The sequence below is a fragment of the Leptosomus discolor genome, chromosome 24 (assembly GCF_034619465.1).
Source record: "Leptosomus discolor isolate bLepDis1 chromosome 24, bLepDis1.hap2, whole genome shotgun sequence".
In the NCBI taxonomy this organism is placed as follows: Eukaryota; Metazoa; Chordata; class Aves; order Leptosomiformes; family Leptosomidae; genus Leptosomus; species Leptosomus discolor.
Window position 1 is genome coordinate 7073468 of NC_141414.1, and position 21640 is coordinate 7095107.

The 21640-nt window shown below is 46.1% G+C and overlaps 1 protein-coding gene across 4 annotated transcripts in view; it reads left to right on the forward strand.

The window, feature by feature from the left end:
• The first annotated feature begins 295 nt into the window (after positions 1-295).
• Positions 296-21640, forward strand: part of CRTC1 (CREB regulated transcription coactivator 1) — a 42262-nt gene continuing 20917 nt past the window's right edge. For 3 of the 4 annotated variants that reach the window (XM_086477341.1, XM_086477342.1, XM_086477343.1), the window contains exons 1-2: positions 335-460; positions 20053-20169. In XM_086477341.1, coding sequence (XP_086333467.1) covers positions 335-460; positions 20053-20169 — 243 coding nt within the window. Of the gene's footprint in view, positions 461-20052; positions 20170-21640 lie in introns of all 4 variants that reach the window. The other variant, XM_086477344.1, reaches the window with a different exon arrangement.

The window sequence follows — 21640 nt, forward strand, 5'->3', positions numbered from 1 at the left end:
ACAAGGAAAGCCCCGGGGATGGCGGGCGGGGAACGGCGGAGCGACACCGGCCCCGCCGCCGCCTCAGAGCGCCCGGCCACCAGCGCGCAAGCGCGCCGCGCGCCCCCTCCCCACGCACGTCGACGGGGGAAGCCCTTCTGCTGCGCAGGCGCGCCGCCGGCCACCTCCTCCCGCGGCGCTTCCGCGCATGCGCCCCTCCACCCCCTCACCGCCCCCTCCCGCCCCGCTCCGCCGCCGCGCAGGCGCCTTGCAGTCCCCCGCCCGCCCGGCAGGCCCGCCTGGCGCATGCGCTTCGCCCCCTCCGGCGCGGGGAGGGGGATGCGGACGGGGGAAGATGGCGGCCTCGAACAACCCGCGGAAATTCAGCGAGAAGATCGCGCTGCACAACCAGAAGCAGGCGGAGGAGACGGCGGCCTTCGAGGAGGTCATGAAGGACCTGAGCCTGACCCGCGCCCACCGGGTGAGCCGCCGCCGCCCGCCCGGCCGCCCGCCCGCGCGCTCGCGCGCCCCCGCCGCCGCCCGGCGCGCGCCCCCCCGGCGGAGGCGGGCGGGGGAGGGGGGGAGGAGGAGGAGGGGGAGGAGGAGGAGGAGGAGGAGGAGGAGGGGCGGCGCCCCCCGCGGAGCCCCTCGGCCCGGGGGCAGCGGCGGCGCGCGGCGGGCGGGGCGGCGGGCAGCGCCCCCTGGCGGGGGCGGGCGGCGCCCTCGGTGCGGGGCGGGGGGCCGCGCGCCGCCCCCCCTCGGTGTTCCCCCCCCCCCCCCCCCCCCCCCCCCTTCTCCCGTTTCCCCGGCACCGGGCCCGGGGCCCGTTGCGGGCCGGAGCATCCTCTCGAGAGCGGCACCTGCCACCGGGCGGGACAGGCCGGTGCGGCGGGGGCAGGTGCGCTCCGCGGGGCCCCGGGGCAGGGCCTGGGAGGGGGGCCGGGAGCTCCCGGTCCGCCCCGTTGCGGGGGGGGTGGGAGGGGGCTCTGCCCCGGGGTAGACGCACGGCAGCCCCCTCACGTCTCCGCCGGAGCGGCCCCGGCTGGGAGGGGGCTTCTCTGGACTGGGGCGGGAGGGAACCCCTCTCCGCTGGGACGGGTCTGAGGGGGGAGTCCCGGCTCCTCGCCCAGGGACAGGCCCAGGGCTGAGGTGGGGGGGTCCCGGCTCCTCACCCCGGGACAGACCCAGGGCTGAGATGGGGCGTCCCAGCTCCTCACCCCGGGACAGACCCAGGGCTGAGGTGAGGGGTCCCGGCTCCTCACCCCGGGACAGACCCAGATGAGGGCTGTGGGGGTCTCAGCCTTGCACCCGCCTGCCTAAGGAGCGCTTCCCTCCGGGCCCTGTGGAGCATCCCCTGCTCCTCCGGGTGCGGCAGGGCCAGCTCCTGCCCCACGCCGCCGGCAGGTCAAGCCCGCGTTTCCCCTCTGCGGGTGCGTGTGGGCACGGAGCACCCATGGGCACCCACAGACCCGGCGGGAGCTGCTGGACTTGGTGCCACCACCGTTGTTCCTGTTATGCTTCAGTTATTGTAGGTGCAAACTGCCGCACTTCCAAATCCTCCTTGGCTTCTGATGTCTCTGCAAAGCCCGTCAGCAGAAATTAACGGCGTAACGAATGCGCTTTCCAAGCATCAGATGCCTTTTCTGGGTTAGATGTAGGGATGTCAGAGCTTTTCTGTGTGCTGCTTGTCTCACCTGCTTGTGTCAAACGTTTTTGGTTTTCTTTTAACTGTTTAAAGAAAATTCACAGTCTTGTTTGTGGCTGAACCTTCGCAGGAATGGGAACAAGAGAACATACAGTTGGATTTGCAGTAAAACGTTTCCTTTTCTTCCTCTGTGTCAGGATAGGGTAAATACTTGTTTTGAATTGGTGCTGCTGCTGGTCAGAGGGGGAAGAGAGGCGTGTGGCTTCTGCCCGCTCCCGCCTGGGAAGGTGCGAGGCCGAAGCTTTGTTGGTGCTGAACGGTTTGTTGGTGTTTCGTAGAGGATGCTGCTGGAGTTACTGGTGGAGTCCGTTGAGAGCAGAGCGAGGACAATTTAGAGATGTTTGCAGTCACTGGAGTCGTCTTGTGTCTTGCAGTGCTGTCACGCCTGCGTAGCTGAGCACCCCAGGGGTTTGCCTTTTGGGGGTCAGGCCTTGGCTGCCACTCGAGAGCTGCGTGTTCTTGAGAGAGTTCTTGAAGGCTGCAATTACAGGTTGTCCTTCAATTCACTCTCAGGTTTAGCATTCGCCTTCCGCAAGAGAAGTCAGAATCCTGATGGAGTTTCTGCCGAATCTGGGTGTCCCTAACCCAGGTTTTGCAGGTGGAAACCCATCTTATTTTCAAGAACCTGGTACTGAGAAAAGGACACAAAATGAATAAGTTGTCTGAGGATTCTGGGTACTGAAGTGGTGGAAACACTGACCAAATAGCTGAGTAAAATGTCTCCTTTGTAGACTTTTTCTTATAAATTCCATGATTTCAGCTGCGTTTAAAATGCAGTATAAAAGCAAAAAGGGGTTAAGCACAACTTTGCTGTTTGCTCTCATTTTCATTTGGCAACCGACGCTTTGCTGTCAGTTTGAAAATGCGTTACTCAGTTTGTGGAAGCAGCCCAAAATTTCTGCTGCCTTTTCGTTATTAGTAATTGTCTTTTTGCAATGTTTACCATCTTGGCTGTTTTCTTGTTAGTTACTGGTGGTAGCAGAGGCAGAGAACTGCTGTGCCACCATTTCTGGTGCGTACACATGCTGGTTCTGAGCTTGCTTTCTGACTTGGTCGTCTTCCACCTATTTATGCTGTTTGGTTCCTCTGAGATTTTTAAGTTATGATACATCTTTCTTGCCCGGGACAAAACAGAGCGTGATATTAACTCCTTGTTCTGTTGCACTCACCGTTCAGTTGGAGAAAAAAAAAATTAAAATAATTCCTTTGAAAATGAGATCGCTTTGGTTTCAAAAGCGTTCCCCTGTTCTTGGGAGCCACAGAGTCCTGCCTTTCAGCGGGCAGGTTCAAGAATACGTTTTAGCTTTTCTGGGGGACGCAGACCTTGCGGAGAGTCGTGGAGGTGGGTGGCCGGCAGAAGCACTTGGAGCTGCTTAATTGTCTTGTGAGTGGGACCTTCGTGTTTATAATCCAGAGATTTCTGCAAGTCCCATAGGAACGAAGTGGGTGAGAAGAGGGAGAGTTGTGGGTTTTTGTTTTGTTTTTTTTTCCTGTGTGACATTGACTCCTGTATTTTGCTTGTGGTTCTGCTCCTTTCCTTTTTTTATGTGAAGCACGGAATTTTAGACCCGCGCTGATTTCAGTGTTTTAAGGAGGGGCCTGCTCGCCGTTCCCGTTGTAACACAGCGCAGTGATGCTCGCTGCGTTGCCGGTATTTCCTCCTGCAGGGCTGTCGCTGCCTTTAACATTGTAACGAACAAAATAGTGACCTGTAGGATAACACAGGTAGTCCTGAACTCCTCAAATGCTAGAGAATGTAAGATTTTTAAAGAAAATTTGGGCGTAGCTTGTGACCTGCGGTTTAAAGGTGGTTCTTGTTCATCTCGGAGACGTTCTCAGCTTTCCACGGTTGTTTTTTTTTTAATCTACATTGTTAAAGTCACTTGGTTTTGAGGGATTGCAGCCGGAGCTGTGTTTGAGCTCCCTCTTATGGACCTTGCAGTCTTACCTTAACAAAAAGACCCCCCCCCAAACCCCTAAGTCAAAAACTTGCCAGCCGGTGCTGTCGCCCAGCCCCACCTGCCTGGAGAGCTGTGCTGACATTGATGTTACTGGAGTGAAAACAGGGAAGAAAAACCAGGTTAATGGTGATATTTGGAAACATTCTGCAAAATTTCGGCACCACTTACCCGTGTGTTTCCTGCACACAAAGCCCCCCATGCAGGCAACTTGCGGGTGTCTCAGTGAGCTACTAACAGCATTTCTCAAAAAGGGGATCTTTAGCACTACCCTATGTTCCTCAGTGACACATGGCTTATGTTCTGTGGTCCCAAGAACACAATCCAACGTGTTGCCAATGGGGCTGTGACAGGGTTTGCTTGTGTGTTTTTAGGTGTTACCAAAAGTTGTGTGTGCCTGCCTTGCTCTTTCGACTTCTTGAAAACTACGTGAGGGAAAAAGTTGGTGTTTACATTTTAAACCTGAATGGTTTTGATACAAAGATCCCGTTTTGGTTTAATTTTTTCAAGTGCAATGTGTTGTAAGGGCATAGCTAGCCAGAGATGGCCATTTGACTGAAGTGAAATTCAGTAAAAATCAAGTAAAAACCCCCATAGTTTGTGTGTGTGTAAAACGTCTACGCAGGCACGCACCTCCCTAGTTTGTACTTACATGTGAGACAGTCACTCATTTGCTTGTTCCTGCAGCTGCGGAAGAGAGCAAAATGTCTCTTTGTAGATTCACAGATCATCGTTGGATGTGGACAGTCTGCAAACCAGTATTTAAAAGCTTAGTTAAATCAGGAATGCTAATCTGCGGGTTTAAAAACGAGAAACGCTAATGATGATGATACAGAGTCGCGATGTTTCCTAATGGCTTCAGCATGTCTTTATTAAATAATTTGATAAAAAAGAAATTCCTGGCTATGTTAATAGTCTTTTTGAGTGTCTGAAAGATATTAAAGAAATGCATCAAAACCAGGGCTGAGCCCTCCAAGCACGGAGGTTAATGCTTTCAGCTGGAAGTAGTGTTGTTCAGGTGAATAGCGTCGTGAGTTTCTCTCAAAACAATTGTTAATTTTTCAAGCTCTAGCCGGTGTTTTTCTTCTTTGTTACTTTCCCAGATACAGGGTTGGGACCCTGAATCTGCACATTTCCAGACGAAGAAATAGGTCGCTTAGGCTTCATCCGTGATCTTCCTCCAATTCCTCGGGTGGAGCAGGACACGGAACCAAGTCGGTTGGTTTCGGTACCACCACACGCGCTCCCCCACATCGCAGCACCCGTAGTGGGGCTTCACCGTTCCCTTGAGAAACCCGGGCTGGGCGAGTGACGGCGTGGAACGTGCTGAAATACCAGTGCAAACCCCGTGAGAAGAAGGGTGGTAGAGCCGAGCGTGCAGACGCAGCGGTGAGGGCACAAAGCAGCTCTGTCCTGGGGCAGTGCTCGCCTTTCCTGCGCTCCTCTGAGCTGTCCAAGGTAAACAGGCGAGTCGGCGGCTGATCTGCCACGCCGGAGAGCCCGCACGCTCCAGGGTCGTGTTTCTGCTGCGAAACCCAGGCAGGGTTTTGTGCACTTGGGTTTGTTTTTTTTTTTTTAAGGAGACAATGACTTTTTTTATTACTATCCCATCACTGCCGTGCGTTACGGCTGCTTCAGCTCTCGGACAAAGTCTTTTTCTGTGCCGTGGCCAAGTCCTTCTGTTTAATGAGGCAGCAAAGCGGCGAAGGATCTGTGGGCACGTGCGACTGGGACCGTGCAGCCGCTGGATTGCAGCGTGTTAATTGTAATTCGCGGGACGAACGTGTGGAGCGCGGCTCTGGGCGCTGCTTTTCGGTTTTCTTTAGCTTCAGCGGCGGAGAGCATTTGTGGTGATTTGCATTTCTAGAACCTACTCATTTAGTAAGAGAATACGTTTTCAAGGTGTTATGTACAGTCAGCTCTTTGAGGGTGATTTGGGGTTTTCCCTTGGAGTGAATTACCAAGCTGCAGAGCCGTTCCTGCAGAGCTGAGCTTTGCCTGTAGTTGAGGTCCTGAAAAGTTTTAGGTATAGATACTGAGTTTCTCTGCCCTCTACTTACAAACCAGTGTACGTAGCTTTTACAGCTTTGAGTTACAGTTGTGAATATAGGAGCTACAAAGCTCCTGTAGAAGTTACAGACGTGGCAAACCCATCAACAGGAGGAGTTGATGCTGTGTTAAGCTGAATTAGGTGCTGTCATCGGTAGAAGGACAGAGGTAGACTCGCGTTGTCTGCGCAAGGAAAGCGTTAAACCACAAAAAGGTACAACAGGCATCGTTCCTTAAAGTATTTTTCAAGAATATGTTGTACTGAAAAATTATTTTGGTAGCCCTGTGGCCTAGATGCAAACTTTCTTCCGTATCTGTTAGCTGAAAGAGAAAAGAGCTGTTCTTTATACAGCACAAAAAAAAAAAAGGAAGGAGGGGGGAAACCCCTAAGCCCTGGAAAGCCCATAATGTGATTGTGTGAGGACGTGGTGTTGAAAACCATTTTTAACTGTGGTTAGGTTCCTCAATCAGATGGCTTTTTATTTATTTATTTATTTTATCATGTAAACTGCGTTTTTATTTGACTGTCTTGGATTACCTGCGCTGCTTTGGAAAGGACGTTCCTTTTAAATCTGCCGTTCGTCGAACCGCCGCCTTTAGCCCTAACCGTTTGGTTTCAGTTTTATAATCAATTGATCGATGTCATGGATTTTCGCTATGAAGCACTTACCGTGCCTTATCAAGATCAAGACTCCGATTCTTTGCTGAGGCCGCAGCGTCGTGCACGTTTCAGCTCCGTCGGCTTTCGTGCCTGCAGCTGCCCAGCGCCGTGCGAGGGCGAGCTCCAGCAGGGCCCTGCGGTGGGTTGCGTCAGGGCTTGACCATATTAAATCAAACCGATTTGGGGTTTGGGGTTTTTTTGAGGTGAGCTTTAGCCCAGGCAGTTTCCTGCTCTGACGAGACGTGTAAGTTGTTCTGTAAAGAAATTATTGAGTATTTCTAGACACTTTAATTGTAGCGGTAATAAAATATTAATTTGGCAAAAAGTAGATGTCTTCTCAAAAATGATCAATAGGGATTTAAACAAAATGTCTTAAAGGCTAAATATCAGTCTTTGGTGTCTGTTATCTACCTCTAATTGCAAAGGGGTGGTTTTTTGGGCTGCGTTATGGTGGTTTTGTCAATCTCCCTGACGACATCGATCAGTCTCTAATGGCGTGTTCCCCACTGGCACCAATATTGTTGTACCTAATGTAGGATCTGAAAACTCAAGTGTGCTTCGGGGCACTTTTCAGCAGATGTAACACTGTATCTTAAAACAATAAAGAAAAGAAGCTCTTCTTTTTTAAAATAACATTTCCGGTTGCGATGGCTGGAATTTTACCCCGGTGTTTTTGTAGATGTGCTGGAGTAGCTGTTGCTTTGTAGTCGAGGGTATATGGTAGCTGACAGGATCGGAGTAAGTGGGTGACAAGCAGCAAACTGTCAAAATCTGGTAGATTTTTTGTGAACATAAGCTTGCAGCAGTGTTCATTTTGTGACAGCGACTGGTTGCGACCTCAGTGCTGCTTCCCTTTTTTTTTCCTGAAGTACTTGCATTTTGATAAACAACTGTGGTCCCAAAGGCTTTGGTGTGAACCTGAGGTGGTTGCCAAACTTGTGAGTCTTTATTAACTCATTAGCTGAGATCAGCGTATCTGATAGCGCGTAGGAGTTAATATTTAAAATGTTGCTTTAATTTGTTTTAAATAATTTGCATAGCATGTTCAGTGCTGTGTAAGTGATATCCAGGACTAAGAATCCTGTCAGGATCTGCGTTGGTGCTTTTGCTGAGCCAAACGAGCATTGCAGATGTCCACCAGGGATCTTTTTGCGTGGTCTCGTTGGTACTTTGTAAAGTTGTAACTGAGTGCTGATGATAGTCTTGTTTTGCAGATGATTTCTTGGGAACTGAAAATTCTTCCCCTTGTACCAGAACAATCCTTCGCTGTAGAACACCACCACACCCCCACAAAAAGTGGGTCTTAAATAATGAAGTAGAGGAGAATGAAATGATGCGTTCTGGCTTTAGGCTTCAGTGATAATTCTACAGCACTTCATGATCCGTGTCTAAAAGTCTGTATTTTACAGGCAGATTTCCTCAATGCGTATTTACGTTCTTGCCTGCTTGGTCTATTGCTTTTCTTGACTGGGAAAATATCCTCGGTGATATCCCTGCTGGGCTGCTCGCTTGTGGGTTTTGGTATGTTGCTTATCGCTACGTAATAGTAAGATGTGTTAATGGCAGACTGCAGTTCCGTTAGATGAATTTTCAGTTAATTTTAATACCCAACTCCCACTATTTATGTTAGTATTATTTTCCTTGGAAAGTAGCCGAAGCCTCAAAGGGGAGGGAATTTGAGTTGATTTTCCAAAATATGTGTATTTTCAGGCAGATGGTGATAGTTCTCAGCTCAGGAGGTGGATCGGTTACTTGTGACCTGCCTTTCTGTGCGTTGGTGCCTCTTTAGGCCTGCGGTAGAAGGGGCGCCTTGTAGCGATGTGAAGCTGTGCAGAAGATTTTTCTAGCTCTGGAGTCCTTAAGTGGTGTTTCAAGATCAGTAAGCTGGATTAAGAGGGAAAAAAAAACCAACCCACCAACCTCAGTGGCAAAAGGGAAGACAGTGCGTGTTTAATAAACTGACTTTTCACCTTTTTTTTTTCCCTTGCAAAGCCTTATGTAGATCGTATCCACGGCGTCCACGCAGCAGCCAGCGGTTACTGCAGTGGTGCTGCTGGGTTTCTCCCAGTTCTGTCTGTACCCGCCGTGGATGAGGATTGTCCTTGTTGCAGTCGTTCAGTCACAATTCCACGAGACCCTGTTTGCCCCCCACCGCCTCTGTGGCGTTTCTCCACTAGTGAGCGAAGAGCAAAAACAATATCTTAAAAATTGCACGAGTTTCCACCAGCCTATCCGGATTCAGATGTCTTATTGACCTTCTCATTGTCATTCGATTTTTCTCTTGTGCAGTGGAATGATTACATTGTACGAGCCTTTTGCATTCCAAGAATTTTGACTCTAATGGCAGGTATTTTTAATGCCTAGAGAATTGTCTGATGCCTCGTCTTAAGAGCTACGAGCAGTTTCTTGAGCTGCAATAGGAGGGCTTAAGGTTGAGCTGCTGCGGGAGGAATTGTTGGAGGGAAGAACGTGCTGCAAAGGCCACGGTGGTTTTGGGGGACTTGGTATCACGGACTGAAGGTCGTCGTGAAACGGCTCCCTCTGCGTGTGAACCAACGTGGGCCTCGGCAGCGGCTAAATCGCACGTTTATTCTGTGCTAAGAGGTTTTTAACTGAACGAGCTGTGCTTGTGCCGAGTGAGGTGCCCTCCTGGTGGCTAATGAACTCCAAGGAGTGCCAACGTGCCCCGCTCGGCTCCTCATTTACGAAACTCGTAGGGTTACATAACTGAATTTTCCTTCTTTAGCTAAAAATAAAAAATGGAACATAAAAGCTATTTTTATCTCCCTTAATGAGGGCATCTCTGCTTTTATTTCATCTTTTCTGAGACATTTCAATAGGAGGAGTGGGGTTGGTTTAGGAATGTTTTTTTTTAGCCGGGACACTCATTGTCTGTTGTTCCCTGAAATGTTGTCTGTCAACCAGCAAACAGATATGTTGGCCTGCTGAGAATGAGTATTTGCTTTACAAGTACGTTGTTAGCTAATAATGACCATGAAAATAAATAGGTTTGAAGAGCATCGCGCTAGATTTAAATATATCGGGGAGGCAAAGGATTCTTTTTGCTATCAAGTAATCGATGAGCTGCAAGGATGGGTCCTCTGGTGTGTTGTACTGGATTATCAGCAGCGCACAGGCCTCTCTTTTTTTGAAACGCTTTCAGAAGAGAAGGGTGGCATTCGCAGAACTGCCAGGGGATCTAGTTTGTTTTTAAAAGCAGTGCAAATCAGGTTTGGTTCATATTGTAGCTTAGCTTGGCGCTCTGCCCAGCGATAGAGCAGAACTCTGAAGAATAGTCACTATTTTAAGTCTCTAGTTGTGCTGTATCCTGTTTTTACTTGCTACTCAGTTGTGACTGTTGAGTTTTAAACAGTAAACCTTTGTTCACCAGAAATAGCAAAGTGTTTTGAAACACAGAGTGACAGCCTGTCTATTAAATGTTATTATTATTCCTTTATTTACTTATTCAAATTCTGCAAGGTGTGTTCGTACCGATTCTTTGCCCTCGATCCCAAAACATCAGGTAGTTCATAGTAGTTCATGTTTTGGAGAAAGTTGAATGCAGCTAACGTGTAAAGAAGCGCCGCTGTTCAAAGTTCTGCTGGTGTAAAGCAGAAGTAAATAATAAAAACAGATCGCGGCATTAAATGCTGCTGCCTTCTTCCCTCTCCCCGCCCGCTTTCTCCACAAAAGTTAAACGTTCTGGTTTGTTCCCTTTGGGTTCGGAAGGAAAAGGATTTTTGTTTTGGTGTGTAATGTGGATTTGGGTGGTGTATAAATAGTGAGTGTGCCTTGGGGGGTGAGAGCTTTTCACTTTCACATGAATTCTAGAAGACATCTGGGGTAGAGGTCCGAGTACGTGTGTAATTGTTATAACCCCGTTTCCTACAGTTTTATAGCTGAGGCAGGCTGGGGAGTTGGTTGCAGCTCCTGAAGGAGAATCTAACGGTGCCTCGGAATTTGTAGATGACTCATAACAGGACAAAACAATCCAGTTAAGTGATTTGAGGTCTTAAATAATCCCTTCAACAGGAAGGTGAAGAAAACACCATGAACTCATGAGTAATAATTGGCTCTCTTGGAGTGCTAAAAGTGCGGTGATCGCTAGTTGGCAGGGATTCAGATGATTCCTGTTTGAGCTTTGCTGATCAATATATAACACAGCTCTTAGGAATGAAATTTATTTGACTGGACTATGGTGCTTTTAGCAAGGCAGTATTGCAGTTACCGGTTGGGAGAAGTTTATTTGAAGTTGGTTCAGAGTAGTGACTCTCTGCATCTCGGCTGCGTGGGCTGGGGCTGCGTCTGATCTTTTCGGGTTTGCTTTTTCTCCTCTTTGCTACACGAATCAGCCAGGTGACCGAGGCTGCTTTCCAGTGAGGAGGAACCTACGATAACGGCTGCGCCTCGAAACAAAGAGAAAGCGATCTTTGCCGTGGCAGTTCTTTGCTTCATGGACTTGCCAGCTGCAAAAATGAAATGGTTTGAGATAGTCCCAAAACCAAACCGACAGGAATACCTTCCCCAAATGACTGGCATTGTTGTAGGTACTGGAGAGAAGAACTTACTCCATCATCTCCCTTCTCCTTTTCAAAGCACAGAACCATTCAGGACTGCTTTAATTTTGTAGAGGCTCTTAGGCAATGCAAGGGACCCACGCACGTGTTCCAGTGGGTGCACACCCTTTGAGACCTCATGTTTTACTGGTAAGCAACTGGGACCGCAGCACATCTGTAATACTGTCGGGTAACCTTTAAGCTTCATCAGGGCTACAAAATCTCAGGTTAGCTGCCTTGCTGTCCCCTTTCCCCTGACTAGCAGTTTTCCTTACTGTAATGGTGAAAAACCTTCTGATTCCCAGTTTGTTTTGGCATCTGGAGCGAGCTCCTGTTCCACTTCAAGCTCTGGCTTTGTGAGATAGAGGGGGAAGGTTCTACTTCCCCTTCCCTCCGGCCAGAGCCTGGCACTGACTTCATGTGAGCTGGGACACGCACAGGCTGTAGCAGAATCCCTTTGGTTCTGGTCCTTGAATATGTCACCTCACGGTTTGTTGTTGGTTTCTGAAGTCTTTGAGAAAATGTGGGTGGTTTAGTGCGTTGGGAAAACCCTCAATCCTTGAACAGTGTGCTTGGTAGCGCTGTAGCTGTCTGCGGGTAAAAACCGAGTGCGGTGCTGGCCTCGTGTTTGCAGCTCTGCGCGAGTAGAGAGTTGGTTGTGAAGTGTTTCAGGGCGGCAGAAGCAGAGCTGTTGCTCTTTTGTGGCTGCTAAATTCCAATATATTGCAACAGATTCCTTCCCTAAACAAAAAAAAAGAAGCAAAAATGCCCTTTTTTTTTTTCCTCCCCCCTTTTCTTGAATTTTTGTTGTTAATGACTGTGTTTGGCTGGCCTGCAGAGTTTTGCTGTTTGTGTCCTGACATGTCGATGTGATAATGGAACAAATACTTGAAAGTGACTTCAATGACAGTTATGGTGATGGAAGAGTAAACAATGATGTAGCAGTTCTAAAAGCATGGGTTCAGATCCAGTTCATACCATATGTCTGGATTTTTTCGTGGTAATTTTCACTTAGTTTGTAGTAGACATTTGGCTTCCTGTTTTGGCTTGGTGGTGCTTTTCTCTGCACTGGCTCTTGCGCTGGGATGCTAACAGCATTAGAAGGCCAGCTATGATTGGCAGAGGCAACAAGGGAAACTTTTGCTCGGCTTGTCTGCACTTGCCTGTTTCTGGCCAGTGTTAAAATCTTCGCTTTTATGAGAATAAAAACATAACTAAAATTAAAAAAAAAAAAAAAAACCAACAAACCACCAAACCCAAACCGTTGCAAAACATTTTGTTACAAAGCTGCTGATGGAATATTTTAAATCCCAAGTGACCCAGACAGAGCAGCTGCTATCACTGCGGATTATACCTTTCCTCTAAACTTCAGACTTCATTTCCTTTACCAGTCTTCCTGGGAGGAACAGCTGTGCGTTTGGATCCACTGCTGCTGTTGGATCAGTATGTGAAACTGCAGGAAATAAGTTACTTTAGAAATCTGGCTTGATGGCGTTTCTTCCTGATTGTGACAGCCCAAAGGAGGGAGAAATGCGAGGGGTTCTCTTTTCTTTTTCTTTGATAAATTAGCCTGTGTAGTCTGTCTCCATTAGCCGGGAAGAGTGGTGGAGGAGCTAGCTGTGCTCTTTCTGTTCTAGCCTTACTCTGTGTGCTGTGTTCACTTTTCCTGGTTGCCCCGAACGGTTGATTATTCAGAAATCAAAGAACAGTGTCATTTGCTTTGCAGCAGGCGCATTTCAGCGTGTTGTGATCTTGAGAGGAAGGAACGCAATTTTCAGAGTTCCCTTCTTCTGCCTGCAGCGTGCATTAGCTTGAAGGGACTGATAGCAGACTGCTTACTTGTGTGTGATGGGAGATGTGTTTTATCTAGCTCTGTGGTCAAGCCTTTTTCTAGAGAATCGGTGTCTTTTATCAAAGCACTTGAACTGTAGTTTCCTGGTGCTGCACCTTTGTATTAGGCAGAGGAGCATTGGGTGCTCCGAACGACAATTTAAAAGGAGTGGGTTTGCATCCTAAGGTTTATTTCTCCTCTCTATCGGGACGTTCTTTGGACTGAAGAGAAGCGTCTGTCATGTACACGCTTCTGTGGGTGCATGCTCAGATGAAAGGAAGAGTATGGATGTTAATAGATTTCATCATCTAATTTTTAATCACTTGGAAAATTAAAGTAAAGGGCTAAAATTGCAGGTAGAGATCCATCTCTTCTTTAGCCACCTGTTCAGCTATTCGATAACATGTGTAGGTGGGTTTTAATCTGTAGCATCTAAATAATCAAAGTCTTTTTAATTATTTGCAATAAATTGTCAAAAACCTGATAGAACTATAAAACCGGTCAGTATTAACTTCTCAGTTACTCAAACTATAGAAACATTACAGAGATTAAAAAGTCAGGCATTCCAAAAGTCTTTCCAATCTTCATTCATCTGCTTCTGCGTGAGCAGAATGATAGTCTTTAATTAATTTATCATAGATTCCCCACTCCCCTAGTGAGACTGAGACCCCTGCCTCTTTCAGCACAAACCCAGATAATGGTGGCTTACTGGGAGGCTGTTAAATATTTTGATTTATCCACCTTGTTCAGTGTATTGCTCTGAGCCTCAGAGTGCAACAGTCAGACTTTGGTTTGCCGATAGGATAGCTGAACCCCCGGGGAACTGCTCCACGTCTTACACTGTGCAGGAGTCTGAGTAGCTAAAGAACAACTTCATCTTTACAGGATTCTTCTGGTGCGATTATTCTCATTTTATAGCAGGATAACTGAGATGCAAGCAGTAAACCAGAAGAAATTGATCCTTTTGTTGGCTCCCGCTGTTCTCTCCTGTTTCCCTTCTACTATCAAAAATTCATCTGGTGTGGGGTGAGCAAGTGAAGAGAAACCAAGCTAACCCACCAAGTTTTTCCGCTAGTTCAACTGCTTTAACCAGGTTTCTTCCAGGTCATGAGAGTTCTGGTGCAAGGAGAGGGGCACGGTTACACGGCTTCCCTGGGAAAGGGGAGGCAGCCGGAGCACTGGGACTGCGTTCTCCACAGCGTGATCAGCTTGGGTGTACTATAAAACCACATCCTCCGTTGCTCGTGAAACTTTTTTTCTGCTAATAACTTTCTGCGTCTTCTCATTATTGAGATTAATTTTAAGTTCTTGGCTTTAATGAGATTGCGTCTGGTTCTGTTGATGTAGAGAGGGACTGGCAGCTGAATACCTGCTATAATTAATGAAATTGTGGCTAACATTTAAATTTTCTTTTCCCTGGCTTAACCAGGATTCTCTTTTATTGATTTTGAATCCTTCCTCGTTTAATTAAATAAATTCCTGACAGCTTTCATGAAGGGTGGTTTTAGTAAACGAGCAGTTATTTTGATGTACATTAATTTTAGAAATTGGTTGAGTAGCAAGAGTTTCTGAAATTCAAATTCTAATGCAAACTTTAGGGTATTGAAAGAAGAGGGTTAGTTTGAGGGGCAGAGAGGAGCCAAGCTCTTTTGGTGGTCAGAGCAGTTAGTTCGTTGATGGATAGTTTTTGGCAACTTGGACACAAACATAAAAAACTTTTAAAATTTAATAGTTAGATGGGTGATTGGGTGATTTTTAGCTATTGGCTATGTTGCCACTAAATCTAAATGCAATAACTGTGAATCGTTAAATTAATGGTAACTTATCTTTCTTTTTAAGACTGTATTTGCTTTTCTTATCAACATGAGGATTGTGAATGGGAGGAAATCTCCCTTTGAAGAAAACACTTCCACTGGGACTCCACAGAGGGACTGGCTTGTCTTGAGGGTTTGTTTGACTTGGTGTTTAATTTCGTGCTGCAGAAAGAAGCCAGATGAGTAGTTTGGGAGAGTCTCTGCTGGCTCGCGGGAGAGGCAGAACGTGCACACTTGACCTGGAAAGTTTCTCTCTCGCTGCCCTACCTGTGGAACTTGAAAAGTCCGGTTCTGAGGATGAAAGGGCCCTTGGTCTCTACTGTCTATCTTTGGCTCTTCTGCAGAGAGGCCCAAAATAGTAATTGAAGTGCCTTTTCATTGAAGTAGACCTCTCTACCAGGAGCTGGGCTGCGAGTTCGTCCCTAGGGAGAGATCAGAAAATAGCAGTGACACGTTACTGAGGATGCCGGATCAATCCCAGTCAGTTTATAAACTCTGGGCAACTCTGTGTTCTTTTCTGGGGCAGCTCCTGCCTCTGGCTGCTTTCGGAGAAAGGCTTCCTGAGAAATTTCAGACGTGTCCAGCTGGGAAACTTTGAACTGATTTGAACAACGGGATTTACCTATAATGCAGTCTCTAAAACGTCCAGTTAATCCTTTAAACGGAATTTAATTTCCAGTTAAGCTTTAATAATAAATTTCTAATTTTAATCTGCACTTGTTTGGCTGCTTATTAGCCTCAACATGCTGAAGAGAAAGGTTTCTGAAGTGGAAAGCTAAAATTTATAAGAAAGCCTGGTATGGAAACTGCAAGCCAGCAAAAGAACAGTTATCATGAAATCTTACTTCCTGTACTCATCAGATACCTTAGGGGTTTTTTATCAAACAGACACTCCACCCTTTTATTATGGTTATGGGAATCAAATTTTTATGTATTAAAAAGGGCATTTTAAAATAAACAGTTGTAGGGGGTTTTGATTGACTTAATTCCAGTGTCAGATTTGCCGCTTGATTACAGTTAAGTTCTGTCCATAAGTTTGTAATTTGCCAGAATTTTTGGGGAAGAATTTAGAGAAGTTGAAGTGTTGAATTTTAATAAATGCTTCCTTTGATTCCCGTCTGCCTATTTTGGAAATTTAGAAAGTCTGTAGGAAAACTGGATATGCGTTTAGGGATATGTTTCTCTCCTTTTTTTTTTTTTTTTTTAATTGTATAACTTGAATCTCTCCCTACAAACACAGCTGTATATCCAGCAAACTTTACCCAATCTAGCTGGAAAATTTGAGGTGGTTCATGTAAATGGGTTCACATAAAAGCTAGTCTCTGGAAGAATGTTCCATTGTTAGCAAGTCAGTAATTGTGTTAAATCTAATACTTTTGGTTTCTTACTAAAGTTCTGTGTGTTCAGTTCCATTAACCAGAGTAAGATCATGTCATGTTACTCAACTGCCAGCTGAATTAAGAATGTGATTGCTTCCAAATTCCTAATTGCTGCATGGGAAGGTAATGGTTCCTTTCCTGTTTGCTGTAAAGATGCTGCTGCTGCCTCACAGGTGGTTACTCTTGCACCTTTGCAGAAATTTGTTGGTTTTAACATAACTTCAAGTTTGGCGAACCATCAGTGTGTCAGCCTCTTACCTGGGGAACGTTTTCAGCTATTCTGGAAAACTGTTTGTGCAGAAGTATTTGGTTTATAACGATTAAATTGGATTTTAACTTAAAACTTTCTTTTTTTTTTTTTTCTTTTAAGTAGCATAAGAGAAATGCTGGTGGAGGGAAAATTACAGATTCAGTTAGGATCTGTCGTTTGGGAAACATTTCTCCTGAACAAGAATGCCAAGCAGAAATAAAGTGGATTAACAAGCAGAAGCTTTTTCCTTACCAAAAGCTTTCTCAGGAAAGGACTGGAATATTTAGCAATATTTTCAGCTGTCAAGGAGCTATTATCTTGGCCGCATAATACATAAGCAGAAAAGCTGTAATGTAGTCGCTAAGTTCTTGTGGTTCAAGAAATCAATATAGCTGGTGAACACGAAGTAATTCATTATCGTACTTTGCTATCTAGATTCATACAGAAAGCAAGTTGCCACTAATTGAATCGAACCCCAGGAGATAACGCTAGAGTTGCCAGGAGACTTGTTAACATTTTGAAAGTAATCTGAATTTTTCCGTTGAGAAAAGGCGCCTTTTTTTTTTTTTTTTCCCCTCCTTTTAAAATAAAACCCCACAATCCCCCTCTTCAAACCCGATCCCCGAATTGTGCAAATACCTAATTCACCTCACGAGGTGGTGGTACAGAAAAAGAGGAAATGTTTGTTCATTTTAGTCGCCACCGGCGTCTGCTTTCGTTGTCAGTGCTGCCTTTCCGTGTGCTCAGGCCTCCTTAATACGGCTTGAGGCTCCCGAGTTACCTCAGAGCTCGACAGTGAAATTTGCAGGTGTTTTTTTTTTTTTTTGCTGATACTCTTTGAAAAACTTGAGCTGATTTTGCTTGAGATCTCCTGCTGGAATGACAGTAAGGTCTAACGTCGCAGTACTTAAAAATACTTTCTTAGGAGCTAAAGAGCTGGAGATTTGAGGCGCTCAGCAGCCCGGCCTGCTCTGCTTACACTTGATCTTCAGAGATTGCAAGTGGCAGTTGTTGATGGTCTCCAATAAACCGCGTAGTCTGGGGGCCACTCGCTGTTAAAAGGCAGGAGGCTGGAGAGAGGAACAAACACAGATCTACACGCTGGTGTGATGATGTACGACAGCAATAACGAGCAATCAGTTGTCTGATTTTTGGCACGGATCTCCGAAAGTGTTTATCGAAGGTAGCGTTACTAAAATTAATGATACAGCAAAGCCATTTAACGAGCTCGTTTTTTTAGTTCTCGATCTCTTACGTTTCCTCATTTCCATGTTTAACTGCAGTGGAAAGACAAATGGTCATGACCTCCCTGTTACATTATGCTTTGAGGTAGGTACGTACTGGGGAAGGCCAGAACATTAAAAAAAACATAAAGCAACCTTCCCCACCCCCCCCCCGGGTGCCTTATAGTAGATTTTTTGAGGAGAAACCAACACCTGTTGAAATAGTTACTTCAATGTTTGGCACAAATCCCGAGCAAGCCTTTTTTTAACAACAAAACCATATGTACGGGCCAGGCGAAAAGCACAGCTAGTTCTGGTATTGTGCTTTTAGGGATCTGCAGCTCGGAGTTAGAGGGGCTGTGACTCATTAAGTGATACCAGCGCGTTTCTCTAATTTCGTGTGTTGCTTAGAGAGCACTGGGTTGTAACTGCGTGTCAGAAGATTGCAAAAGAAATGGGGGGGGGGGGGGGGGGCGGGGGGCCCTTTCCTACCTTTTAGGTGGGGTTTTTTGAACCGTTGGTTACGGCACGCTGTGAATATTTTGTGAGTCTTCAGGCTGAGGGGATTTATCTGCCCTTTGGTTAAGAAAAAAGCCATCAGCCGCTTTGTGACTGGTATCTTGCCCGAAGGCTTTTGAGAGCCTGTTCCACGGAGAGGTTTCGTCTCCGAGCGCCGTCTCGTAGGTTTTGGACTAATGCGGTCCCTCAGCTAAAGCATGAAGATTTTGGCAATTTGGGAATTGGTGGCTTCTAGGGGAGATTCGGTGAACAAAGGGTATTTGGGTTGCTTTTCTAGGGGTGGTTTTAAAGACAGAAGAATGTGTGTGCTGTTTTCCTCGGGGTGATGTTGTTTTCTCCTCCTCTGTTCAGGGCCTACGTTCGTGTACGTACCCCTAAGCGTCAGCATGATCTAAGCGGCCCGGTCCTTTTTCCCTCCGTGGCTACCTTGGTGCTGTCAGCATGCGGTGTGAGGTGGCCACTGCCAGCCCCGCTCAGCATCCCCGCTCGGGTAGGACCGTTCTGCGCGAGGGCTCGGCACAGGCCGCGTTGCCAACACGGAAAGTGCCAGCTCTGCCTTCCCTTTGCTAAAAACATCTTCGCTCAACCTCAGGGCCTTTGTGGTAAAGCTGTAGAGGCAGAGCCCCTCCTTTCCATCCCGCCGCTTCCTTTACTTGAAGAAAAAACCCCCGTGTGAACATCCAGGTTTGGGGATGCCGCGTTTTCTAGCCCTTTTCCAAACTTTGCTCTTCAAAATTCTGGCATGGTGGGGCGAAGGCTTTCGGATCTATTTGAATGAAACTAAACCAGATTTGTTGATGTACACACGACAGTACCTTAGCAACCAACCTGCATCTAGTCCAAGATCTGAACGTTTAGTCTTTAAACAATTCTTTGCTACCAATCTAGGAATGTTCTTGTTTTCAGAGTGCAAAAACAGCCAGTTGACATCTAGTGAGGAACAACATACATTATAAAATATGTACTCCTCCACAGTGGGAGGAGAGGGAACTTATGTAAGCCCATTTCTTCTACTTTAATTGTAGTTTCTTGAGTCCTTGCAAGATGTGCATCCCTGGGAGCAAGATTGTTGTGTTCTGGTGGTTGAAAATTCCACTTTATCAGTGTAAAATAGGGCTTCCGTGGCAGTGTGGTATTAAATCTAAATGTGTTGAGTGGGAACATTACAGAATTGAACGAGAAATTTTGAATGCTAGTATTTACTAATTCTAAATGCTAAACTGAAAAACCAAGAAAGATCACTAACAAAAGATTAATCAAAAATTGTAGCTCTTATTAGTGAGCTGTTGAGACAGTCTAGTCTTCTGAAAGAAGTGACAATGAAAAGAAGTTGATGTTTGAGTAGAAAAGACGCAGCTTTCTCTCTTGCACACTTTTTTGTACACTAGAAATGTATGCAACGGTGGGAAAGCGTCCTAGGGTATTTTAGTAGAGAGGTATCATTCAGAACTGAAGAGTGATACCTGGCATTTAGTGCAACTTTGCAGACTGTCACGTTTATTTCCATGTATACCTGTTCAGTAAGGAATTGTTTGTGGTTTGTTTTTTTTTTTCTTTGGTTGGTCGGGTTTTCTTTGAAAACCTGCCTTTCTGCCCTTTCCTGGTGGAGAAACCAGAACAATTATCTAATGGTGGAAAGCTACAACTTGCTATAACATCTCTGTTGCCTGGATTGTTAAAAGGTTGACTGTTTTGTTAAACGCTGTTCTCCATGTACTAAATTAAGATGACTTTCTTCTTTGTGTATCACACATGAACAGCCGATTAATTTTGCTCCTGGAGTCATGATCAGACTGACACGGGGGTTTTTTTGTCCTGGTTTTCACAACAGCAGGTGACATGAGAACGATGTGGTTTCGTGTGGTTGGTTGTTGGCAAGTGAATATGGTTGCTGACCACAGAGCTGGTTTTTCTTCCGTCCCTTTACACTATCACACGAGACCTAACGGGGCCGCTTGCCACCCGTGCTCCGTGGAGAGCTTGACCTTCACTCGCAGAAGTTGAGTTCGTGCTGTTGGTAGATGGTGTCCGTTCTCAGTGATAACAGACATGGTGTCAAGTCGAGTCAGTTAAAACATTTGAAAGATAAATGAGTTACCCTTACGCTTTCCTCCCTCTTTTCTTTTAGTTACAGCTGCAGAAAACCCAATATTTGCAACTGGGACAGAGTCGTGGCCAGTACTACGGTGGGTCGCTGCCAAATGTGAATCAGATTGGAAACAGTGCCATGGATCTCCCCTTCCAGGTGAGTTTAACAGGGTGTTTCTTCCTTTTTGTTGATTAATACTCTGCCTGGGTGCTATTTTTCCCTCCCAGGAGACCGTGAACCAGCAGCTGGTTCAGAACATAGCACCGTGGCCTCAGCAGATCACGCTGCTCTGCAAATTTTTGCTCTTTTGGAATGGAGTACGCTTATGTACAGCATGTGTGGATATTGTTGTGTTGTATCTATCTAGTGTTAGATGTTAGTTCTGTCCCCAGTCGTGATGCTTTCGTGTCAAGAATAGGCAGAAGCGATGCAATTTCTTTGTCAGTGAATATTCACGGTGGTGGCGGTTGGTTTTGTTCAGTACCAAATTCCTAACGAAAACTTCTGGGGAGATACGAGACTCAAAGCAAAAGTGGAAGCACAGAACGCGAGGGGACGTGGAAAGCCCTGAGAGATGGGGGGTGGAAGAAGGTACCCTGTGGCGGTGTGCGTGTTCCACGGGAGTAGTGCCTGGATTTGGGAGAGGAGAAGCGGGAATGGGGGACAGACTGGAATAGTCAGTTTTCTTTGGGCTGGCTGAAAAGTAAGCGTAGGGATGTACTGCCTTTTCTTTCCCCCCCTGCTGTTGTGACTCCAGAGGTAATGCTCTGTAAACAGAAAATCAGTGTTTTCTCTGAATGTTTCACTGTCGGTAAGCACGTTCAGACAGAAGATGTTGTTTAGTGGATAGGACGAGGTGATGGAGGCTTTCGTGACCCCTGGTTTCTAAAGTGAGTTGATTTAGGGTGCTCAAAACAATAAAAATTTCTGCATTAGTTTTCATTTTTTGAGTAATAACATTTACATTATATCTCACAAGGATGTGGTAAGAATTAAATCTTGCAGTTTGTGGTTTTCTGATAAAGGCTGGCTTAATAAATATGGAGAAACTATTGATGACACCCTCTAAATACGCCTTTCAAAATACACGTGGACAGCTGAGTTTGTGGAGGTTAAAAGCTTGAATCTTGTGCAAGAAGAGAAGCAAACGTCTGTTTTAATCTGCTCGCCTTTAGGGCGTACAGTGCAGAGGTTTGTGATGTTATGGAGTCCTTCGTATGACTCCACAAGCGACTGGTCTCGTCAAGATCTTCAGTTTCTTGTTAAGGAGGTTCATAGTTGCTGTTCTTTTTAAGCGATAGTATTTCAGTGTTTTTGTGCTAGATGGCCGTTACTGACGGTTATTCCATGGACTCTTTCAATCCTGAAACTAACAGAGTGCTTGAAAGTGAATATTCAGAATTTACGGATGACTGGGGGAGGGTACGGAAGCAAATGGTGCTTAAACCCCAGGGGTTTATGTATTTTTTTCACACACACACACACACACAAATTCAAAGCTGATACCGTTACAGATAACAAGTGGTGACAAGCAACAGAAGAAAACCATGTGTGTTTATCAGTGATGAATACTTTCCAGGTTTTTCAATTTTAAGCTAAAATACGATGAAATTGCCGAAAGATATGC